Genomic DNA, 18,107 nt, shown 5'->3' with positions numbered 1-18,107 from the left:
CAGAAGCTTGGCCAGACCCAGCATTGCAGAGCTGCTGTCCTGCAAGGTTTGGGAACTCATTCACTTCCACTGGCCTTGGAAACAAAAGCCCTGAGCTGCTTTTGTGAAATGAGCCGTTGTTGCAGCACGGAAGTCAATCTGTATTTGGTCAGAGCTCTGGTTTATCATTAAAAAAAACAAATATTCAACTTCCAGCCCTGCTGGACACTGCCCCAGTATCAAATGTTGGTTTCCTGACTGCTAACAAACATCGGCACGCTGCAGAATAAGCAGCAAGGAGACTGCTGAAACTCCTGGAGTTTACTCCTCTGGGTCCATGCCTCCTGGTAAGGCCTGAAAGTGAGATGCCTGCCTACAGGGAGAGAGGGAGGACAGGACTTGGAAGGGACTCAAATGCATGGAAGTCCACCTGATTACTCATGTGCAAGATGCATTAGGAGAGCTTCTAGCACGTTTACTAATGACCAAAATTATTTGCGACCAGATGACTTAATAGTCCCTTCTGACCTTACAAATTTTCTATGAACAAGGGTTTATTCTCCCACACTCTGGGGAATGAATCCAACTGGACAGGCAGGATTTAGGAGAACAGATCCTCTGGCAATGTAAATAGAGTTACGCTAGTTTATACCAACCAATGACTTTGTCTAGATAGCTGATGTAATTCACATGCTCGCAAACAAAGACGTTCAGCTAATCTGCATACATTCTCCAGCCCCTTCTTAGACTCTCTCAAAGCTTTCTGATCTTCTTTTTCCCCAGGGCTATCTCATCCTACATCAGCAAAGTCACAAACTGAAGCCACTCCTGCACAAGAGGATAATGCTACCAAGAAAAAGTTCTGTCCTGAACAAGAGAAGACTTACAAGTAAGTAACGTTGTTTTTAATACACACGTGCTGAAAGCCATAAATAATTGGTGACAGCTGTGGGTGGACAGTTGTACTATTAGCTTTTCCTGCAGGGATTTGCAATAAATACTTAAGGATGGGCTCAGGCCACAGTGTTTGGAGCCAGATCTGGATCACGTCCCACATTCACCAAGTTCAGATTCCAGACTGTGAACACACCCTGCTCCAAGATTCAAACCTAAACCTGCCTTCAAGGCTTTTGATTTTACCCTGTGCATGTTCAGGGGCTTCACCATGACATCTGACTCATAACCTAAGCTTTCCCAAACCTTAGGGATGCATCCACTGTTTTGGTTTGGCTCATAGAGCAGCTCAGCTGAACAGTTTAACTCCAGATCCAAATTTCACCAAACTCCAGGGCAGTCTAAATCTGTTCTCTGTCACTCAGGACAATCTTTAGCAGGAACCGCACTTACCCCTGGCATGTATTCAACAAAGATAGACAGTTTCTTCTCCTCAGGATCCCGCAAGCACCCGTAGTACTGCACTATCCTGTCATGACGGAGAGTCTTCAACAGCTGAATCTCACATTCTAAGGCATTCACCTCCTGCAACAGAACAGACATGCTTCATGACAAAAGGGAATGGTTACTTTGGGAATATTATCCAAATATTGCTCGATGCTGAGCAATCTTTCCATAGCACCTGTGAATCTGCCCACTAGGACACCATCCACATAAGGCTGAGAAACGAGCAGCACTGCCCTAAGAAAAAGGTAAGGAGAAAGACAGATAGGATATACACAAGGGCTTGGCTTTGAGACAGGTTTACTTATTATTACTTGTGCTCAAGAAGTTTTTCTGGAAAGATGTGAATGAAGACACCAGCAAAGCTAATGCAGCACCCAGAGTGGGAAGAAGGTGAAGGGAGCAAGGCCAAAACTAAGGAAGAACAGACAGACCTGCAAGAGATGATACTTGAGACAGAGCGGGACAACATGACCAAGGAACTAGGAGATAGAGAAGCCACCAGAGCATGCTGACTGGTGCCACAAGCCATTCAGGACCGCTCCGAAGAGGGAAAACAACACATACTGTCTCCAGACACTGTCTTCCATCAGGGACACGGACCCCTCTGCCACCTCTACCCTCAGCCTCCAGCCCACAATTCCCCAACGTGCTGCAGAACGCAGTCCTGCCCTCGTACTCACTTTACTTGTCTCTTGACTGTCAGGGTCGAAAGGCACCTGCTTCACTGACAGCTCCCGGCCAGTGTCAGCATCGTAGCAGAGATACACTTCCCCAAAAGCTCCTCTTCCAAGCAGCTTCCCCAGCCTCCAGTTCACAGGTGCCTGCAGGGCTACACAAGAGAGGAGAGGGTTGAGAGAAGAGCACAGCAGGAAGACTTCAGCATCAGGGTCCATCTGAGCCTACAGAATGCTGATCAGGCTCATAATGAGCTCACAAGGGCAGGCAGTGAGCCACTCTCTCCCCACGGGCACCATAACAAACCAGTTTTAACTGCACTAGTGCTACTGGTGTGTGTGTGGGATGTCTCCCAGTCTGCATTAGTATAAAGCAGAAACAAGTCCCAGAAAAGTCACATTTCTTTAAGAGTCCTTCCTCCAAAAACTGCTTTCTTAGCCAATGTCAGACTTTCTCTCCTCTGCTATAGGAGTGGTTAGGATACAGCATGGCAGAGCAGCAACCCAGGCAGGGACCAGTAAAGAGTTTTATCTCACTGGTCATTCCTAGGTTGTTATCCATTACCAAACAGGCCCAGAATGCACCAAATTCTATAGCATGGGCAGTCTTGCAATACCAGAGCAGCCTGCAACACCACCTTTGGGTGTTGCAATGTAAGCCAAGGAACGGAGCCTCTGTACGCATTCGCTCCCACATCCCAAGTCTCCTGGAAGCTTCTGCTGCACGAGCACACCGACAGTCCAATACACTCAGCAACTGATGAACACCAGCTGACCCTACACACGATCTCAGCTCAAGGCAAGATACAGTGTGTTGTATTAAATCTTCCTTACTGAGACATAAGTAAGCACAGTGAGCCTCATGTTGGGGGTGGAATCAAAGTGCATTCACACATGGCTAGCTTAGCTGACACCCAGTAACTCAGCAGGTCATGGTAACACAATTTTCTGTCAAGACCTGGATGTACTGAGACCTCAGACACTAGTGGTTTTGATTCACTTACAGTTCCTAGCTTTTGTAGGGGAGGTGCTGAAGACCTGCAGACCTTTTTCACAATTGTTCCACCATTTGGGCCTGTACTCGTCATACTGCAAGGTGCTGAGCTTGCTGTCCCCATTAAAGCTCTTAGTTCGGCTAGAAGGGACAAGCTGAAACAGGTTCTCCTGTGGGAAGTAACTCCTGGGGAAAGTCCTCCGGCCTGCAGGAGAAAAGGGGAAGAGTTATAGCAAGAATGCACACACCAGCTTCGATCTACCTATCACCGCCTTCTTACATTGCTTCCCAGATCCAGTGATGCACCTCTTCAAATTAAACAAAATAAGTTTAATGAAACTAAAGCAAAGCCCTGGGAACATTTTTAATTCAATTTAAGAGTTGTTAACAGCAGGCATTACATCTAATGCAGATGTTTCCAGTGGGTACGCAACAGTTTAATTACATTAGGGGTTTTGTTGGTTGTTAATCACAAATAAACTCTGACCAGGCAGGGATTTACTCTGCAAATTATCCCTGCCATCCCCTAAGTCCACAATACAAATGACCACACAAGCAGTGCCAGATCTCATGATAACTGCTTTCACAAGGGTGGTGTCAGTGAGAGATGAAGTTCAGTCTGGAAGGCTCAATATGCTGTCTGCATGTCCTCAGCATTTTTTTTCCAAGGGAATTTGATTCTTATTCAGTTTTGCCTCCCACCACTTGCAGTCTCATACAATGAAAGAAGGAGGAGCAAGAAGGTGATGGAGGGGTCCCCGAAGCTCAGAGCTCACCAGCTTAAAACAGAGATGTGAACAGATACTGCTACCCTGAAATTGCTAGGGAATTTCCTACAGCTCTGTGAGAAACCTGCTGTAAAGGTCACCAACAAGCATCCTCAAAAGCAAGCAATTTAGGGGAACAGAAAGGTTGATATTGCCAGGGATGAGAAATGCCAGTCATCCATGTGGTGAAGTTAAAACAGGTGTAAGCAGAGGAGATGCTGAGCACTGACTTTCATACATGCTGTAGATGCTCAGCACTTCCCAACCCCAGACCCACAAGGTCTCACAGAGGATGCTCTTCAGAATACACAAGTGAATCACAAATTACTTGGTGGTTCTCCCTTTATTAGAAACCTCTCCTTCCCAAGTCTCTCCAGTCCTAGGCATTGTCAAAAGCCATTGAGATCTTGGACTGAGCACCTCCCTCCCCCCTTACCCTCCATCATTTTCTTACCATCACTGTAGTCCTTGCGACTTTGGGAGAGGTGGTACTGCCTCGGGAAGGTCCCACCTTTACCAAACCTCTCGCAGAACGGGATGTCAAAATCTGACAGGAGGGAAGAAGACACGTGTTTCTGAGATCAGCTCAGTATCAAATGCCCAGAGCATTTCTTATGGGAAAGCATTCAGGTCTTCATGCTGAATTACAGGCAAGAACAAAGTGACAAGCTGTTCATTTACATGACCATATATTTCCCAAGGCTCACTCCGAAATCTGTCCACAGTGACATACTCCTTAGTCAAAAATAAAGGCTAGACTCACTAGTCTTGGTGCCCCTAAATCAAAGAGGTTTAACTGCTTACTTTATGGACCCTGGCCTACACTGTTCAAATACAAGGCAGGGGATTAACGTAGACTACACCTGGTTTCCAAGACAGAGCACTAAACTTCTTATTTGCACATGGAAAATGCAAAAATTAGCGTGGAAACAGAACTGCCAGGCAGGGTCAGGCCCAGATCCATTTACTCCAAAACCTCTCCTCTCACATCAGCTATTTCCAGGGAAATGCAAAAATCCAGCACTTGGCTAACACCAGACAATCTCTCCCCTCTTTCGTTTCAGATGTAACTCCTGACCTCTGCAAGACAGAGACCAATTTATACCCCAGAGCTCCAAACTTTTATATTTACTTTGATTAAATGCTAGAAAGATAGAGTTAGAATATACAGAAGGGATTAAAGACCATCAGAGTTTAGATTAGACACAAGATTATGGGAGAGATGGATGGACATATGAGATAAGGACATATTTTTTTAATAAAAAAATGCTGCACAGAAAGCCATTGCTGGTAGCACTGAATAATTTGAGATTAAAATATCTGTCACTTCCCCCCCCCCCAACTTTCACCTCCTGTTTTTCCTCCATCCAACTCTAATGACACAGTCCATTCTGATTGTTTGTTTGTCTTAGCCTGGGGCCAGGAGCCGCTCCTTGGAGACTGTTCCTGGCCTCTGCTGCACTTCAGCATGATTTCCCCATTACAGCAGCGCGCAAGAGGAGCGCATAATGGCTGAAATACAGTCAGCAAGAAAACCAACAAGGACAGGTCAAAAAGTTCTCGGCAAGCCACGTGTGAGCAACGATGCAGAGTGATGTCTCAAAGCAAAATGCCTCCCCTACCTCTCAGGATGTATTAAAACCTTCAGTGACGTGGAGTGACTGCAGCTTCATGTCCACAGTTCAATCTAGAAATCCTGCCTCAGGCCAGAAATGAGCTATCATGCCACAGGCTGACTCCTATTTGCTCATTTTTAATAGTGAAAGTCATTACAATATTACAGAGTTTCCATGATTTAACCAGCTGGATGTTTATAAGTGATTAAGCAGTAACCTAAGATCCTTGCAAGTTACCAATACACTTTCTCTAACAGCATTTGCAGTATTACAGATAATTATTAATGCAAGTGGAAGAGGTATAACTCCCTAGAGAGTTTGGGACTTGGGTTTTGCTATGTAGGAAGTCAGGATTCAGGAAGTGCAGCTCATGGGTACTAACAGAGACAAAAGGTGATCCCACAAAGCTGTTTTCAGCTTGGCAGAACCTCGCAGTTGTCTCCAAATACAAGTGCAAGGCCCCCTCAGCAACTTCTTCCAACACAGAACTCAACTCTGATCTTTCAAACAGCTTTACTTGCTTGCATCCATTTACTTCAGGGCTCTTGCTACCCAGTTTGGACTGTTGTTGCTGTAAATTGATTCCCAAACCAGGCCCAAAGGTTCTTCAGTGCTACCACTATTACTACAGAGCCAAGAAGGGTTAATGATGATAAGATCAGCCCTGCCTGTGTTTCATGCTCTGGGTCTTTTGATTTTAGGAAACATTCATGTTTGATCATTGCAGGGTCATTTTTGAAGTGTAAACTAAGAAATGGAGCTGGTTTGCTTGACTGATTGTTTTTAATTACTCTTCATGCAGTACCATCCCTCTAATAGCCTTTATCCAGTCTCTTTACTACATGCTTTTCATACTTTTAAGCAACTACAAACCTCCAAGAGTGCTTACCCATGCAATCAAGACTGTCTTTGGGATGGGTCTTCCTTCCAGGAACAGGGGTTTGGGTAAAGGGAGGGCTGCAAAGAGATGAAAAAAAAAAAAAAAGATACACTTTATTATATCAGAAAGGCTATGGAATGAATTAGGAAGTGATTATAAGCAGAAAGGACAGGCTACACCACAAGATGCACTGATCACTGATCAGCCCAGTCTACCCAACTGAGCTCCCATCCTCAACCTGCACAAGAATGAAGATTGGTTTTTTGCTGGATCACAGCTTGTTCCTGTGGCAAACAAAAGGGATGCTGCAAAAAACACAGTCACCAGGCTGAAAAGAAGCAGCCAAAGACCATAGCACCTATGCACAAGATGGCACAAAAGGAGGGCTGCAGATGTCTCTTCCCTCAAGGTCAAGCTTTCAACTGTGCAACTCTGCTTTCTATGAACATTGCTTAGTTGCTGCAGATGTACACGCTGGAGACCTTCATGCGGGTCTCCCCTTCTCTGCAACATCATCCCCCACCTTCCTCACTCAGGAAGGTCTGTACCACAACTGGGCACACGCACCTTCGCAGAAGACCAGGAGGGAGAATGCAGGACTGGTGCTTCAAGGCTCAAGGTCTTTAAACTACATTGAGAGGATGATAAAGCACTGCAAGGGGATCTCAGCAATCCTAATTTCACCCCAGCCTCTGTAAAGGCCAACAGGGTGATCTGCACAGGTTGCTTTTCCACTCTCCCTTTTAACAAAATGGGCACAGTAGTAGAAATCTGCTTTGTAAAGTGCTCTGAAATCTACTCATGTCAAAGCTGATCACAGCAGGTTTGCTACAGCAAAGAGGAATTTGTTGTGTTATTTCTTAGCATCAGACTTGTCACAATGCCTGGTGACTAGCTGTGCCCTCTTGAGGCTAATGCTGTCTCAAGCAATTGGCTGCAAGGGCTCAGCTACATCTTTGCAGGAATAGTCATACTTACTCCTCTTTCTGCCTTTGAAGAACACAGCCCTCCTCGTGCCTTTTCCAGCTCCAAACCCCATGACTGACAACAGCTGCCTGCTTCTTTGTATGTGAAATCAATCCACGCTACCCTCTCGCAACCATGCCTAACACTCTTCTCTCAGTTCACAATCAAGTGTTACAACCAGGCCATGCTCCTTCTGTTCTTCCTAGCAAAGTCTATGCAAAAGCAAAGCTGGGGCATAGAGGCTGGGAGCACAAAGAATCCAGCTTCGATACAGCAGCAACAATGAGCAAATACATCACAGGAAATTATTAAAAGCCACAAAAAGGAAACGGACCTCGATGCTGAGACAGATCCAAAGCACACAGAGCTGCAAACCCAAAGCACACTACACAATCAAATCAACGCAACGCAGACCTGCTGGAACACAGCCTCGATGCTGTATGGCAAACACAACGGGGGGGAAAAAAAAAGAAAATCTTTGATGCAGATAGAAAAAAAGATACACTGCTTCCCAAAAGGACACTGTGTCTTATACACAGCCTACTGTGCACAGCAGCAGACATACAGTTGCTGTGCACGTGTGAGCTTGGACCAACCAGCCGCACCAACTATTGAATTGCAGCCTGTGTTAGTACAACGTGTCCTAGTTGCTTCCTGCTGAGAAGCTAAACTTAGTTGTTGCTCGTCTGGTGTCCTCAGCACCTTGACTGACACGCCTGTGGCTGCTGGCAGTGTACAGGGGCTGCCGAATTTACAAGTGGTCAATGGAGAGCAGACAGCATGCCTGGGGAGGAGGCGGCACGTAGAGGCTAACAGAGTATTGACCTGGTGACTGCAGAAAGCCAGGGGGGTAGGAAAGGGATCTGATCGAAGCAGAAAACTGGGGCACACAAAGCCAGGCTGTCCGCAGATCCCCAGCTACTTTGTCCAGCTCAGATTACTGCAATTCAAATCATACCATTGCACAGATGTCTGTGCTAGGATCTGGTTTTTAGCGTTCAGGAGAAATTTGTTTTTCTCAGGTGCATCCTCATCCCAACAGGAACCTCAGGGGATGCCACTAATCCCACTCCTCTCCCACTACGGAGCAGAGGCTGCATTTCAGCTTCTGAACTTGGTGATGTGCACGACTCACCTGTCCACAGATCTGTCCAGTGACTGGCAGCTCCCAGACAGTGACTCATCAGGGCTGATAAAAGCTTCAAGCATCTGACAGTTAAAGAAAAGGGAAAACAATGAAACCATACACCATAGCTCTTCAAGCTCCAGTACTAGCAGACCTCTGCAGGGTCAACAAGGCTCCACTGAAGATGGCTGATTTACACGAGCTGATGCCAGCTCCAGTAGAGATGAGATCCAATCTAACAAGTTTTCTTCCCCATGGAAATCCATTTATGATGCCCTCTTTGGATTATTGTTCTTTCCAACTGATATCTGCTAGTAGGGAAGCCGAGGCAAAGATAATTAGCACCCTGATGTTGAAACCATGCTGAGAAGTCAATGAGATTCAAAGTGATCAAGTATTTGGTTAAAAGAAAAAAAAAAAAAAAGTAATTAAAAAAAATATCAGGGCACAAATGATGTGCCCAAGGCCAAGCAGCTATTGTGCGCCACAGCCAGGATCACAGCCCTGGATTCCTGACTTCCCCAAGGTGTCCTGGCACACAAGACCAGCCTTCCTCTCCGGTGATAAGCGAAGCATCATCAGGGCTTTTGGCTGGAGGAACTGGCTTGGCTCTCACTAGCTCAGTGAGTCAAAAGCTGAAGTTGTGTTGCTTCCTGGATGAGACATTGTACTGGACGGGGTTATTTATAGCTGGTTAGTAACAATAGAGGTTTTGTATTGAGTAGCAAACCTAGGGGCTATGTGCACTTCTATGCAGAGCAGTGCTTGCTCAGGGCCACGCTATGCTGCGGTCAGTACAATGTTTCCTCCTGGCTGCAGACCCACTGTGGACACTCGCTAACCCCTGCTCCAAAGCCAGCCCCAAGCCTAGCTCGCTCGCAGGAAAGCTGAGCAACGAGGGTTAAACACCACGTGGAGTCACCCTTTGCTGGCTCCTGGACCCACATCGCTGCTCCTTCCTCCTGTACAGCAACAGCCTCCCTTTCCATGCGCTGTTCCTGCGTTCAACCTCCTCAACCGGTTGTCATAACAGCTCGCATTGTTTTGGCAGGACAGTCCCAATTGGAAAGTGCGATTTTTCTCTGCTTCCCAGTTTTTACCCCAAAGCCTTATCCTTCAAAATGCACTAGCCAAAGAGGAGCAAGACCCCTGCTAGACCCCACTCCCCACCTCTGTCAGCCATGCCAGGTCTCCCCCAGCAGTTAAAATAATGCTGAAACAGACTCATTTCTCAAAAGCATAAAAATGGGAATCTGAGCAGGCTCCATACTCAACCTCTGTTCATCTGCCAAGCTGGTGTCAAGGCAAAGACCGCAGTTACATCACAGGCTTGCACAGGGGCATCCCCCAAAAGGCAGCAAGCACCAGCTTGTAAGTGGTTTTCCACCAGGCACAAGAATATTCTGAGGGCAAAGCCCATATGGGGAAAAAGTATGGCTGCTTACTGAGAAGAGATAAAAAAACAAAAAAACAAAAAAAACCCAAACCATCCCCAAATCCCCTTTTTCCTGCATTTAATTTGCCAGAGAAGGGCAGCAGGCCACCCACAGAGTGATGCTAGGGAAAAGCAAGGAGAGCATCTGGGAACCTTCATCAGGAGCAGGCTCAGGGCTCAGCTAACGCTAATGGAGCTCCATTAACAGCCAGTGGAGCTGTGCTGATTTACGCCCAGGAGGGTTCATGGGGACCCTCCCCCTGCACACAGACACACTTTGTCTTAATCCTACCAAACATGTTTGGAAGGCATGTGAAAACAATAGAAAGCCAACTTTTGGCTGCAAGGAGCACAAAATACATCTGCACTCTGATGCTGCCAAGACTCACCCGGAGTGACTTCTTATTTTATTAATGGCTGTATAATAAACTGTTGAAAACACAACTTTGCCATGGAAACACTGGCACAGCCTGCACACAAAAGGGAAACCAGTGGGTGCTACTTGAGTGTAGGACATGAACGTCTCCCCAGGCAAAATCCTTGGGGCCATCATAGCAGCCTCCTGGAGTGAGCTTAGTGCCTTCCAGATGTCCCTCCGTGTCCCTCCTGCATGGCCAGCCCTCCTGCAAATTGTGGGCCTAGTCCTGCCCTTCCAGGAGCTTTGCAAGAATGAATTTTGTGCCCAGACAACCCAGCTGACTTCTCAGGACCTATACTAAGCTCTTTGGAGCTATAGCTTGAACAGAGATGCAAACGGAGAGGGAGATGTAAGCTGCTCCCCCTCTGGTCCCTTGACACTGCAGAGTTTCCCCCATCATGGGTACCAGATTGACTGGAGGAAGAAGTACTGCTCATCACAGTGCTGAAGAACTAGCTGCTCTTTTATTACTGAGGGACTGGAATATCCAAACTCCTTATTAAGAAAGGAAAAAAAAAAATATATGGGGGAGGGACAGAGAGACAAAACCACAGAGAGAGGCTGTGGGCAGGGCCAAGAACTGTAACTGGAGCTCAGGCAGAAACAGCACATGGGAAGAAGCAAGAGCTGCTGACATCCCCAGGCTGTTGCAATCGCAGGCAATCGGTTGCTTGGCACACTCCCTCGTGGTCCCCGGGATCCGGGAAGGCTGCGGCCATGAGGGCCCGACAGCTGGCGTGCATGTGTGTCCCAGATCTATGCTAATCCAGAGCTACCTGAGGGTGCCTGAGCGTGTTGCTATCACTACTGCAGCTGGCTTTTAGGGTTCTTGGAAATCGGGCCTGCTGTTTCTTGAGCATGTCAAGCCCGGGGGCACCCATTCCTGGAAAAAGCTGGCCTGAGCCCCATGCACAGGGCCCGCTGGGAATTTAATGGTGGGAACAGCACTCACAGTGCAGCCTCCCTCATGCCTAACACTGTCCTGGTTTAACCCACACGCCCTGGCCCACTTACATTCTGATCCATGGTCTCGGGGATGAACTCGCCCTCGCTGTTGATGCTGGTATAGGATCCTTGGCGAGCGATCTGCTGCTGCTCTTCAGGAACACTCCCTGGGGGCGGAGAACTCCGGCCAGTGTGCAGAGAGCCTAGGACATGGGAAAGGCACAGGTCAAGGAGAGGACTTGCCACATCCAAGTCCTTCCAGAGACAGTGTTCCAGTGATCACAGACCTCCTGGAGATGCTGCTGGGTTTGAACTTGTGTGGAAGGAAACGGAGGAGCTAGAGATGCGATACTGTTCATGGGCATCCTAAAAAGCTTTTACAACAGGGACAGTTTGTTACTGTGGGGCCACGCAACATCTAGCAGTCTTGGCCTTCAACCTACCCTGGATCCTAAGAGCTGTGCACTGTATCCAGGTGCTCTGTCGATGCCAGAAAGAAAAGGGCTCCAGAGTTTTGTTGTGATACAATCAGTCAATCTCAAAGCAAAACACAAACTCCAAACCCACCTCCCCTCTCTGACCTCCAGGCATTTCCTCCCTGGATCACATCACTGCCTTGTTCAGCAATCTGGGGAGCAGCTCAGGTGAACTCAGTGCAACATCACTTTAACACTTCTTATATGGAAAACAGTTTGAACTCAAATACCCCTCTTCTCTTCCCCTTCCTATACGAAAGTAAAGAGGAATTAAAACCAGCCCTCAAAGCCGAGAACCATGGGGAGGGGAACAATCTACGGGATCAGCTCGTCCCATGTCCTGCCAAGGGAGAGTTGCCTCCCCCGTCTGTAGCCCCAGAGACTCCACACTTGCAGCTGGCAGAGCCTCCACACTAGGCAGAGCCACCTGGAAACCCCTAAGTTTGCACCTCAGCACAGACAGCAAGGCTTTCACAGGCTCCCCCTCAGGGCTCGTTTGCAGAAGAGGGTTTTCTATTCTGGAAGAGAACTCCACAGCTTCCTTACGTGGACATCCCATTCCTCCCCCTTATTCACCCAAATCCACCCTAACCGATTCCTTGTGCCTTTTCAGGCTTTAGGGAGTGTTGCCCTCACTTGGCCCAGATGCACAGGCTTGGCTCCGCTTGTCTTTCTGCAGTCCCTCCCCTCCATCCCTGGGCTGTCAGCGCTTCATGGCAAGGAATTGCTGACGGAGGTCTGTACTGTTCCATGCTGGAGCTTTAACCAGGCAGCATTGTGCAATGTGAGCCTTCACACAACAAAACTTCTTTTCAAGCAGAGTTCTAGAAAGCACCCATCCTTGAAAAGTTAGAAAGCACATGGAGATGCATTTCCTTACACTTTGTATCCATTTTTACAGCACTCTTGCCAACTCTTTGGTTCATTACTACCATTTGGTAACAACATGCCCAGGCTAAGCACAATATTGCAAAAGAAAGTACTGGGAAGGGGCCTATCCCATCATGAATAGTCAACACTGATCAATCAGCACAATGCTTCTGCCTCTTCTGCTGCTATTCCGCATCACAGTTACTGTGCCAGATTGATCTCTGGCATAAATCCATCCGCGTGATCAACACTGCAAATCCGAGTCCCCACCTTTCACTTAAGCTGATACGCATCAGGAGCTTCTAACGTTAACAGTGTCACACCAGCATTAAAGATCACTAAATCAGGCTTGCTGAATTTATAGCAAATACATAGATATCTCTGTCCCATGGTACATCTTCCTACAGACTCCTTGCTCAGATTGTAAAAATAAGAGTCATGTGGCTTTGAGTTACTTTTTTTCTTCTTCCTATTTTCTCCTTCACAGATTTCCTACAGGATAAGAACACAGTGAAAAAAGTCCAACTGAAGTAATGCCAAGATCAAGGGGAGAGAATCTCTCGAGTGCTGCGGCGCTCATAATGAACTGGCTTTCCACCAGCCCTAAAAACAAAACCAGTTGGGAAGTACGGCATCCTCTCTTTGAAGATAAATAAACAAACGTTTAACCATTTAACAGTTCGGGCACCCTGGATAAATCACTGCATTATCATCCCCTCGTTTGCTTAGCAGATGTCAATCCAGAATGCAGCATAAGGGCATTTGGGTGGCTCTTGCTCCAAAAAGCTGCTAGAGGATTTGGCGTGGTGTAACCACTGTATCTTAGCTCTGTTGAGCATTTCTGTTACTGCTATGATGAGGTGTGGGTCTGCTCATGCAGTGCTGGGATCTCTTGCTGCAACAACCCACTCATTGCCCAGAAAGTCTTTGACTCGGATTTTACAAAGAGCTGCATGTGCCCTGTTTGACTTTGAACCCAGGGAGTTAAATGAGATTTATCACAAGCGTAAAGACTTCACATGATCTCACATCAAGCCTTTGCCTGTAACAACTACTCCCAGTCATCAGGTCAGTTGTGTTTGACCTTCCAGAGTCACACTTCCTGCCAAAAACTGTAAAAGGGGATAAGACACTAGTCATTTCCAAGCAGTCAAGGAAGTTAAACAAAATGCTTAGGCTTTTGCACACCTGCAAACTGCTGGATTGAACCAGATCCCTTTCAGCCAGGCTGTTTGGGTAGAAGAACTGCTCAAAGTAATTTATGCAGCTTCACACCTCCAGCAGCACTGATTGCTGCTGCTTTGCAACCATGCATGCCCATCTGCCTGGGAGGAACATGAGGAGGTGGTGGGAGCAGAGCCCCAGAGCCCAAGGTTGATTCCCCCTGCTTCCAGCCCTATGGTGCCCCGTTAACAAAACCTCAGGCAATCTCAGTGCTGCTGGTGGGGGGAATGGAAAATAGGGGTCAGGGAGAAAGAGCAACTGTGGTACTCGATGGCAGGCATAATTCATAGTGGGAGCAACACAAGGCATATTGGATATATTAGATAATGGTGCTTTACCAACCCAGAGGCAGAGGAAGAAATAGACAAGTGCAGATGTGCCTGTTTGACACATCACGGATGGTCTTCGCACTTGACCTAATACTCAAGAAACAGCAGCAGCACCAGGCAGAGCGAGGAGATCCTCATGGGACTGTCCTCCTGGGGTCGACAGGATTACATGTCAGCTCCAGTCCTCAGACCCAGTGGGGATGGGGCAGGCTCTGAGGCACTTCTTTATAAGCCGAATGCTGGCCGGATCTCAGCAGGTCTATTCAGGATTCCTGAACTCAGAGAAACTCTGCAGATTGGCACCGGTTGAGCATCTGACCTCAGTTACCCTTTGAAGCAAGGTGCTTTGGGAAGGGATTCCTGCTCCATGTTACACACACTATGTAAAGCTATATATTTGAGACTAGGGCACAGCATGTCCTGAGCAGGGTGAACCAGGCCAGCATGGAGACTTACAGTCACTGCTGGCATCTACTGGGGTCTTTCATGTTCCCTTCTGTTATTTTTAAGAAGTGTCTTTCATGCAGTATGTGCAGAGTTTGTGGTGCTGCACGTACAGCCAGCTCCCCTGTGCCAGGGTTGGCCTCCCTCCGCCTTCACATTCCCTGGCTTCACCCTTTCCCTGCCCTGGCAGGTCCTTCCCAAAACTTCATCCATCACTGATCAGCATCAAGCAGGGGTCCCGATGGAGGAGAGAAGCCCCTTAAAAGTCAGAGCCGGGGAGGGTTTGTTGGCAGCCGCCTACGCTCACAGCTGCAGCCACGGAGAGCCCAGCCCTGGAATGACGTCGCCACAGAGCTGAACGAGGGACATGACATCAAGATGTGCCGCTCCGCTGAGCCCTGGCAGAAACACAGGGCTCAGGATGCAGCAGCACAAGAAGAGGTAAACCTGCAGGAAATTTCTCACTCTGTGATTGTCGAGGGGAGGTGTGAGCAGATGGACCAAATCTCCCTTGATATCTTCTTTTTCAGTGGGACCCCTACAAGCCTCCCTCCTCTCTATGCTGACCCTTTGAGGATGGATTCCTAGATCTTGCTTTAAGGCAAACTTCAGGTTACTTCTATACTAATAAGCAGGACAGAGCCCATTTTCTAAGCCCTAAAGCAGCTGGCATGATGCACACAGCCAAATACTCCTCCTCTTCTCAAAATAGAGGGGGGGTCTCATCCATCCCAACTCCTGCAACAGGTCCGTAGCCCATGCTACCCCAGTTTGTACCTGGGCACTGCTAGGATGGCAGTCAACAGTACAGGGTTGGCCAGGGAACGGGCTATGATTAAGCAACCTCCTCAACGGCCAACCAGTGCTCGTGTCCTGGCCCTGTGAATTTAATGGCACAGATATCACCTCCAGGCCTTTGTTTCTCAGAGTCATCTGGTGAGCCTGTGCACCAGCAAAGTCTTTGCGCCATCTCTCTCTGGAGATCTGCATTCAAATCCTTCCAGTGTGCTAGCAGGGGTTAGATGCTGCTGCACATGTGTCCAGGCACCCATGAAAACCTGGGCACCATCACTACCGTGGCAATTCTCCAAGGCGAAAGTCCTGCTGTTCCGATGGCTAGTCCATATTTGACAGCCTGGACTCAACCAGCATTTGCTCCTGGTCTGGAGAGGGCTGGCAGGCACATGATGCCATGGCTCAGCAACCTGGTTTGCCACCGGGGGTTTGGGGAAGCAAGCTTTTGGCAAATGTTTACACTGAAACAGTGATTCTGGAATGGGGCTCTTGAATAATTTGTGGATAATGTTCCGAAACATGTATTTCCTCCAAGTAAATAAAAACAACCCTCAGTTATCTGAAAATCCAGAACCCAAATAGATTTTAGCCAAAGTTTCCGGGCACTCAGCTGAACATTTGCAGATGCTGGACGCTAAGAAACTGGAACATTTTCCACTACCCCCCCCCCCCCCCCCCCAAAAAAAAAGGCGAGGGGGGGGATTTCCACTGAAAAATTTTAGGGGGGGGGGGGGGGGGAGAAAATATTGACTTTGCATAAGGTTTTTCAGGGACATGGAGTGAAGACATTTTCTGTCCAGCAGTAGCAAAAATAGCCAAATCTTCCCCAGAACATCTACCCCCCTTCCAATGTGCTTGTGCCAACAACATGTAGTTTTATTATTTTTTGCTGCTGCTAACATGGCAGAGTCAGCAGAAAAACATGAGACATCCCAGAAACACTGAGAACATGACCCTGAACCACCTTTTTTTATAAAGTCACTTTAAATCTCCTTTTAAATGTGGTTTCAAGAGAAAAGCTGAACTGAGTTAAGATCCTCTTTTGACAGCAACCACTTTAATGACAGCAAAAGCAAACACTGTGAAATACTTTGCAACTGCAAGTGAAGAATAGTTTCTCCTACAGAAATCCCAGCCTCTTAGGCTGCCTTTTGACTATCCACCCAATTCAGTGAAATCCCTGGTTCATGGAACCACAACACAGGATCATCTCTATCTATTGCCTGATGTTCAGTTTTATGCTCCGTTTGAAACACTGCTCTCCCTTTCAGCTCACTGGAGTTTCTGCCCAGCTGCTACATTACCCAGTTCTGACTCAGGAGGTCAAAAAGATGAATCTGCTGGATTGCGAACACCTCCTAAGCAGAGCTGCAGTAGCTTCATACAGACACCAGATAACTCCATGTTACCATGCATAGACTTTGTTGCAACCTCTTTTCAAACTCAGAGCAAGACTGAGGGTCTGCATGGAGAAGAAGAAGAAAAAAAAAAAAAAAGGGGATGACTGTAGCATGGATTGGTTACTTTTGCTACCTATGTTAACAGCACCAAGGACACTGGTTTTGGTGCGTTAGCAATCAACATGCAGACCATCCTGAAGATCCCAACGTTAGCACACTCTACATGCTACATCTGGTGCTGCCCAGTCCTTCTCTTCCGTTACCTAGATTAAACCAGCACATTACACCCATTCCTCCGCCCTGCTACTCAGGCATTCTCTCAAAATCCATCTGTACCTCAGGCTCTCACCCTTGCAGAGCTGATATCTCTTCCTTTGTCTGCCTCGTCTTATCTACAGGGTGCTCTTCAAGGTAGTGACACCTCACAGTCAGTGGTGCAGTCCTGGTCAGGAACTGTCCTGGTATTACAGCAGCTCCAAAACAGTACGGAAAGGCCAAAGCATGGCATAAAAGTTAGTAGGAAAGTCTAACTTTGCAAGAACTGATTTCCCTAGCACAGCTACACATGGAATCAATTCTGCCCATCACGCTCAGTTCACACAACAGTGACAGCTCCCGGTGCCACAGCTCTTTGCTGGCTTACATTAACAGCTTAACAAGTGCCAAAAAAAGAGCAGCAGAGATGTTTTGCTCAAGCACAGTTTCTGCTGAGGCTCTGTGCTTTACCATGTATTTGTGTGTGCATTTCATTCAGGCTCATCTAGTGACTCTGCCAGACTCTGGGCAAACTCTCAAGAGCCATGTGAGCTAGGAAAAAAAACCACAATAGAAAAAGACAACCCTAGTACATCCAAACACAAGGCTCAAAGAGAGCTCTTATACATGTACCACCCACCCCTGGCTTCAGTAAGAGTTGGGCAGGGCTGCACAAGGGGCTATAATGGACCTATCCTAGAAGAACATTTCCTATATATCATTGTCTGAGATGCAACAAACCACAGGATATGTTATCAAGGCAGCACAGGCTATGAGACAGAGAAAGGGCAAATCCTTGGAGAAAAATACTCTTTTGTTGCACAGGGAAAAGAGTTTGGAACTGTTTGCTGCCATATAAGTACAGAGGATCTTTGGAGGATGAAGTGTATCTTCATGTATATTTGTATAGGAGAGACCCGCTTTATTTGAGGCCTCTAATGCTGTCATTTCTACAGTTGAGTAATTGTACGAAAACAATAGGGATCTGTGGAAATTACCCTGTGACCAGCACCCACAGACATGGCAGAGAACATCCACTGTATGACAAAATCGTTAGTCCTGCCTATAGGTTGTAATACGAATAATTATACCCCTGCTATACAGTCCTATGGG

General features: G+C 47.3%; 1 protein-coding gene across 3 annotated transcripts in view; it reads right to left on the bottom strand.

The window, feature by feature from the left end:
- Positions 1-18,107, bottom strand: part of LOC128150927 (mitogen-activated protein kinase kinase kinase 3-like) — an 82,011-nt gene that overhangs the window by 6,309 nt on the left and 57,595 nt on the right. For 2 of the 3 annotated variants that reach the window (XM_052807721.1, XM_052807732.1), the window contains exons 8-14: positions 11,271-11,404; positions 8,413-8,486; positions 6,321-6,388; positions 4,270-4,362; positions 3,059-3,253; positions 2,061-2,209; positions 1,327-1,458 (exon numbers count right to left, since the gene is read on the bottom strand). In XM_052807721.1, the coding sequence (XP_052663681.1) occupies positions 1,327-1,458; positions 2,061-2,209; positions 3,059-3,253; positions 4,270-4,362; positions 6,321-6,388; positions 8,413-8,486; positions 11,271-11,404 (845 nt within the window). The remainder of the gene's footprint in view (positions 1-1,326; positions 1,459-2,060; positions 2,210-3,058; positions 3,254-4,269; positions 4,363-6,320; positions 6,389-8,412; positions 8,487-11,270; positions 11,405-18,107) is intronic. The other variant, XM_052807739.1, reaches the window with a different exon arrangement.

Source organism: Harpia harpyja, chromosome 1, assembly GCF_026419915.1.
Source record: "Harpia harpyja isolate bHarHar1 chromosome 1, bHarHar1 primary haplotype, whole genome shotgun sequence".
In the NCBI taxonomy this organism is placed as follows: domain Eukaryota; kingdom Metazoa; phylum Chordata; class Aves; order Accipitriformes; family Accipitridae; genus Harpia; species Harpia harpyja.
This window is presented reverse-complemented; position numbering and strand designations above follow the sequence as displayed.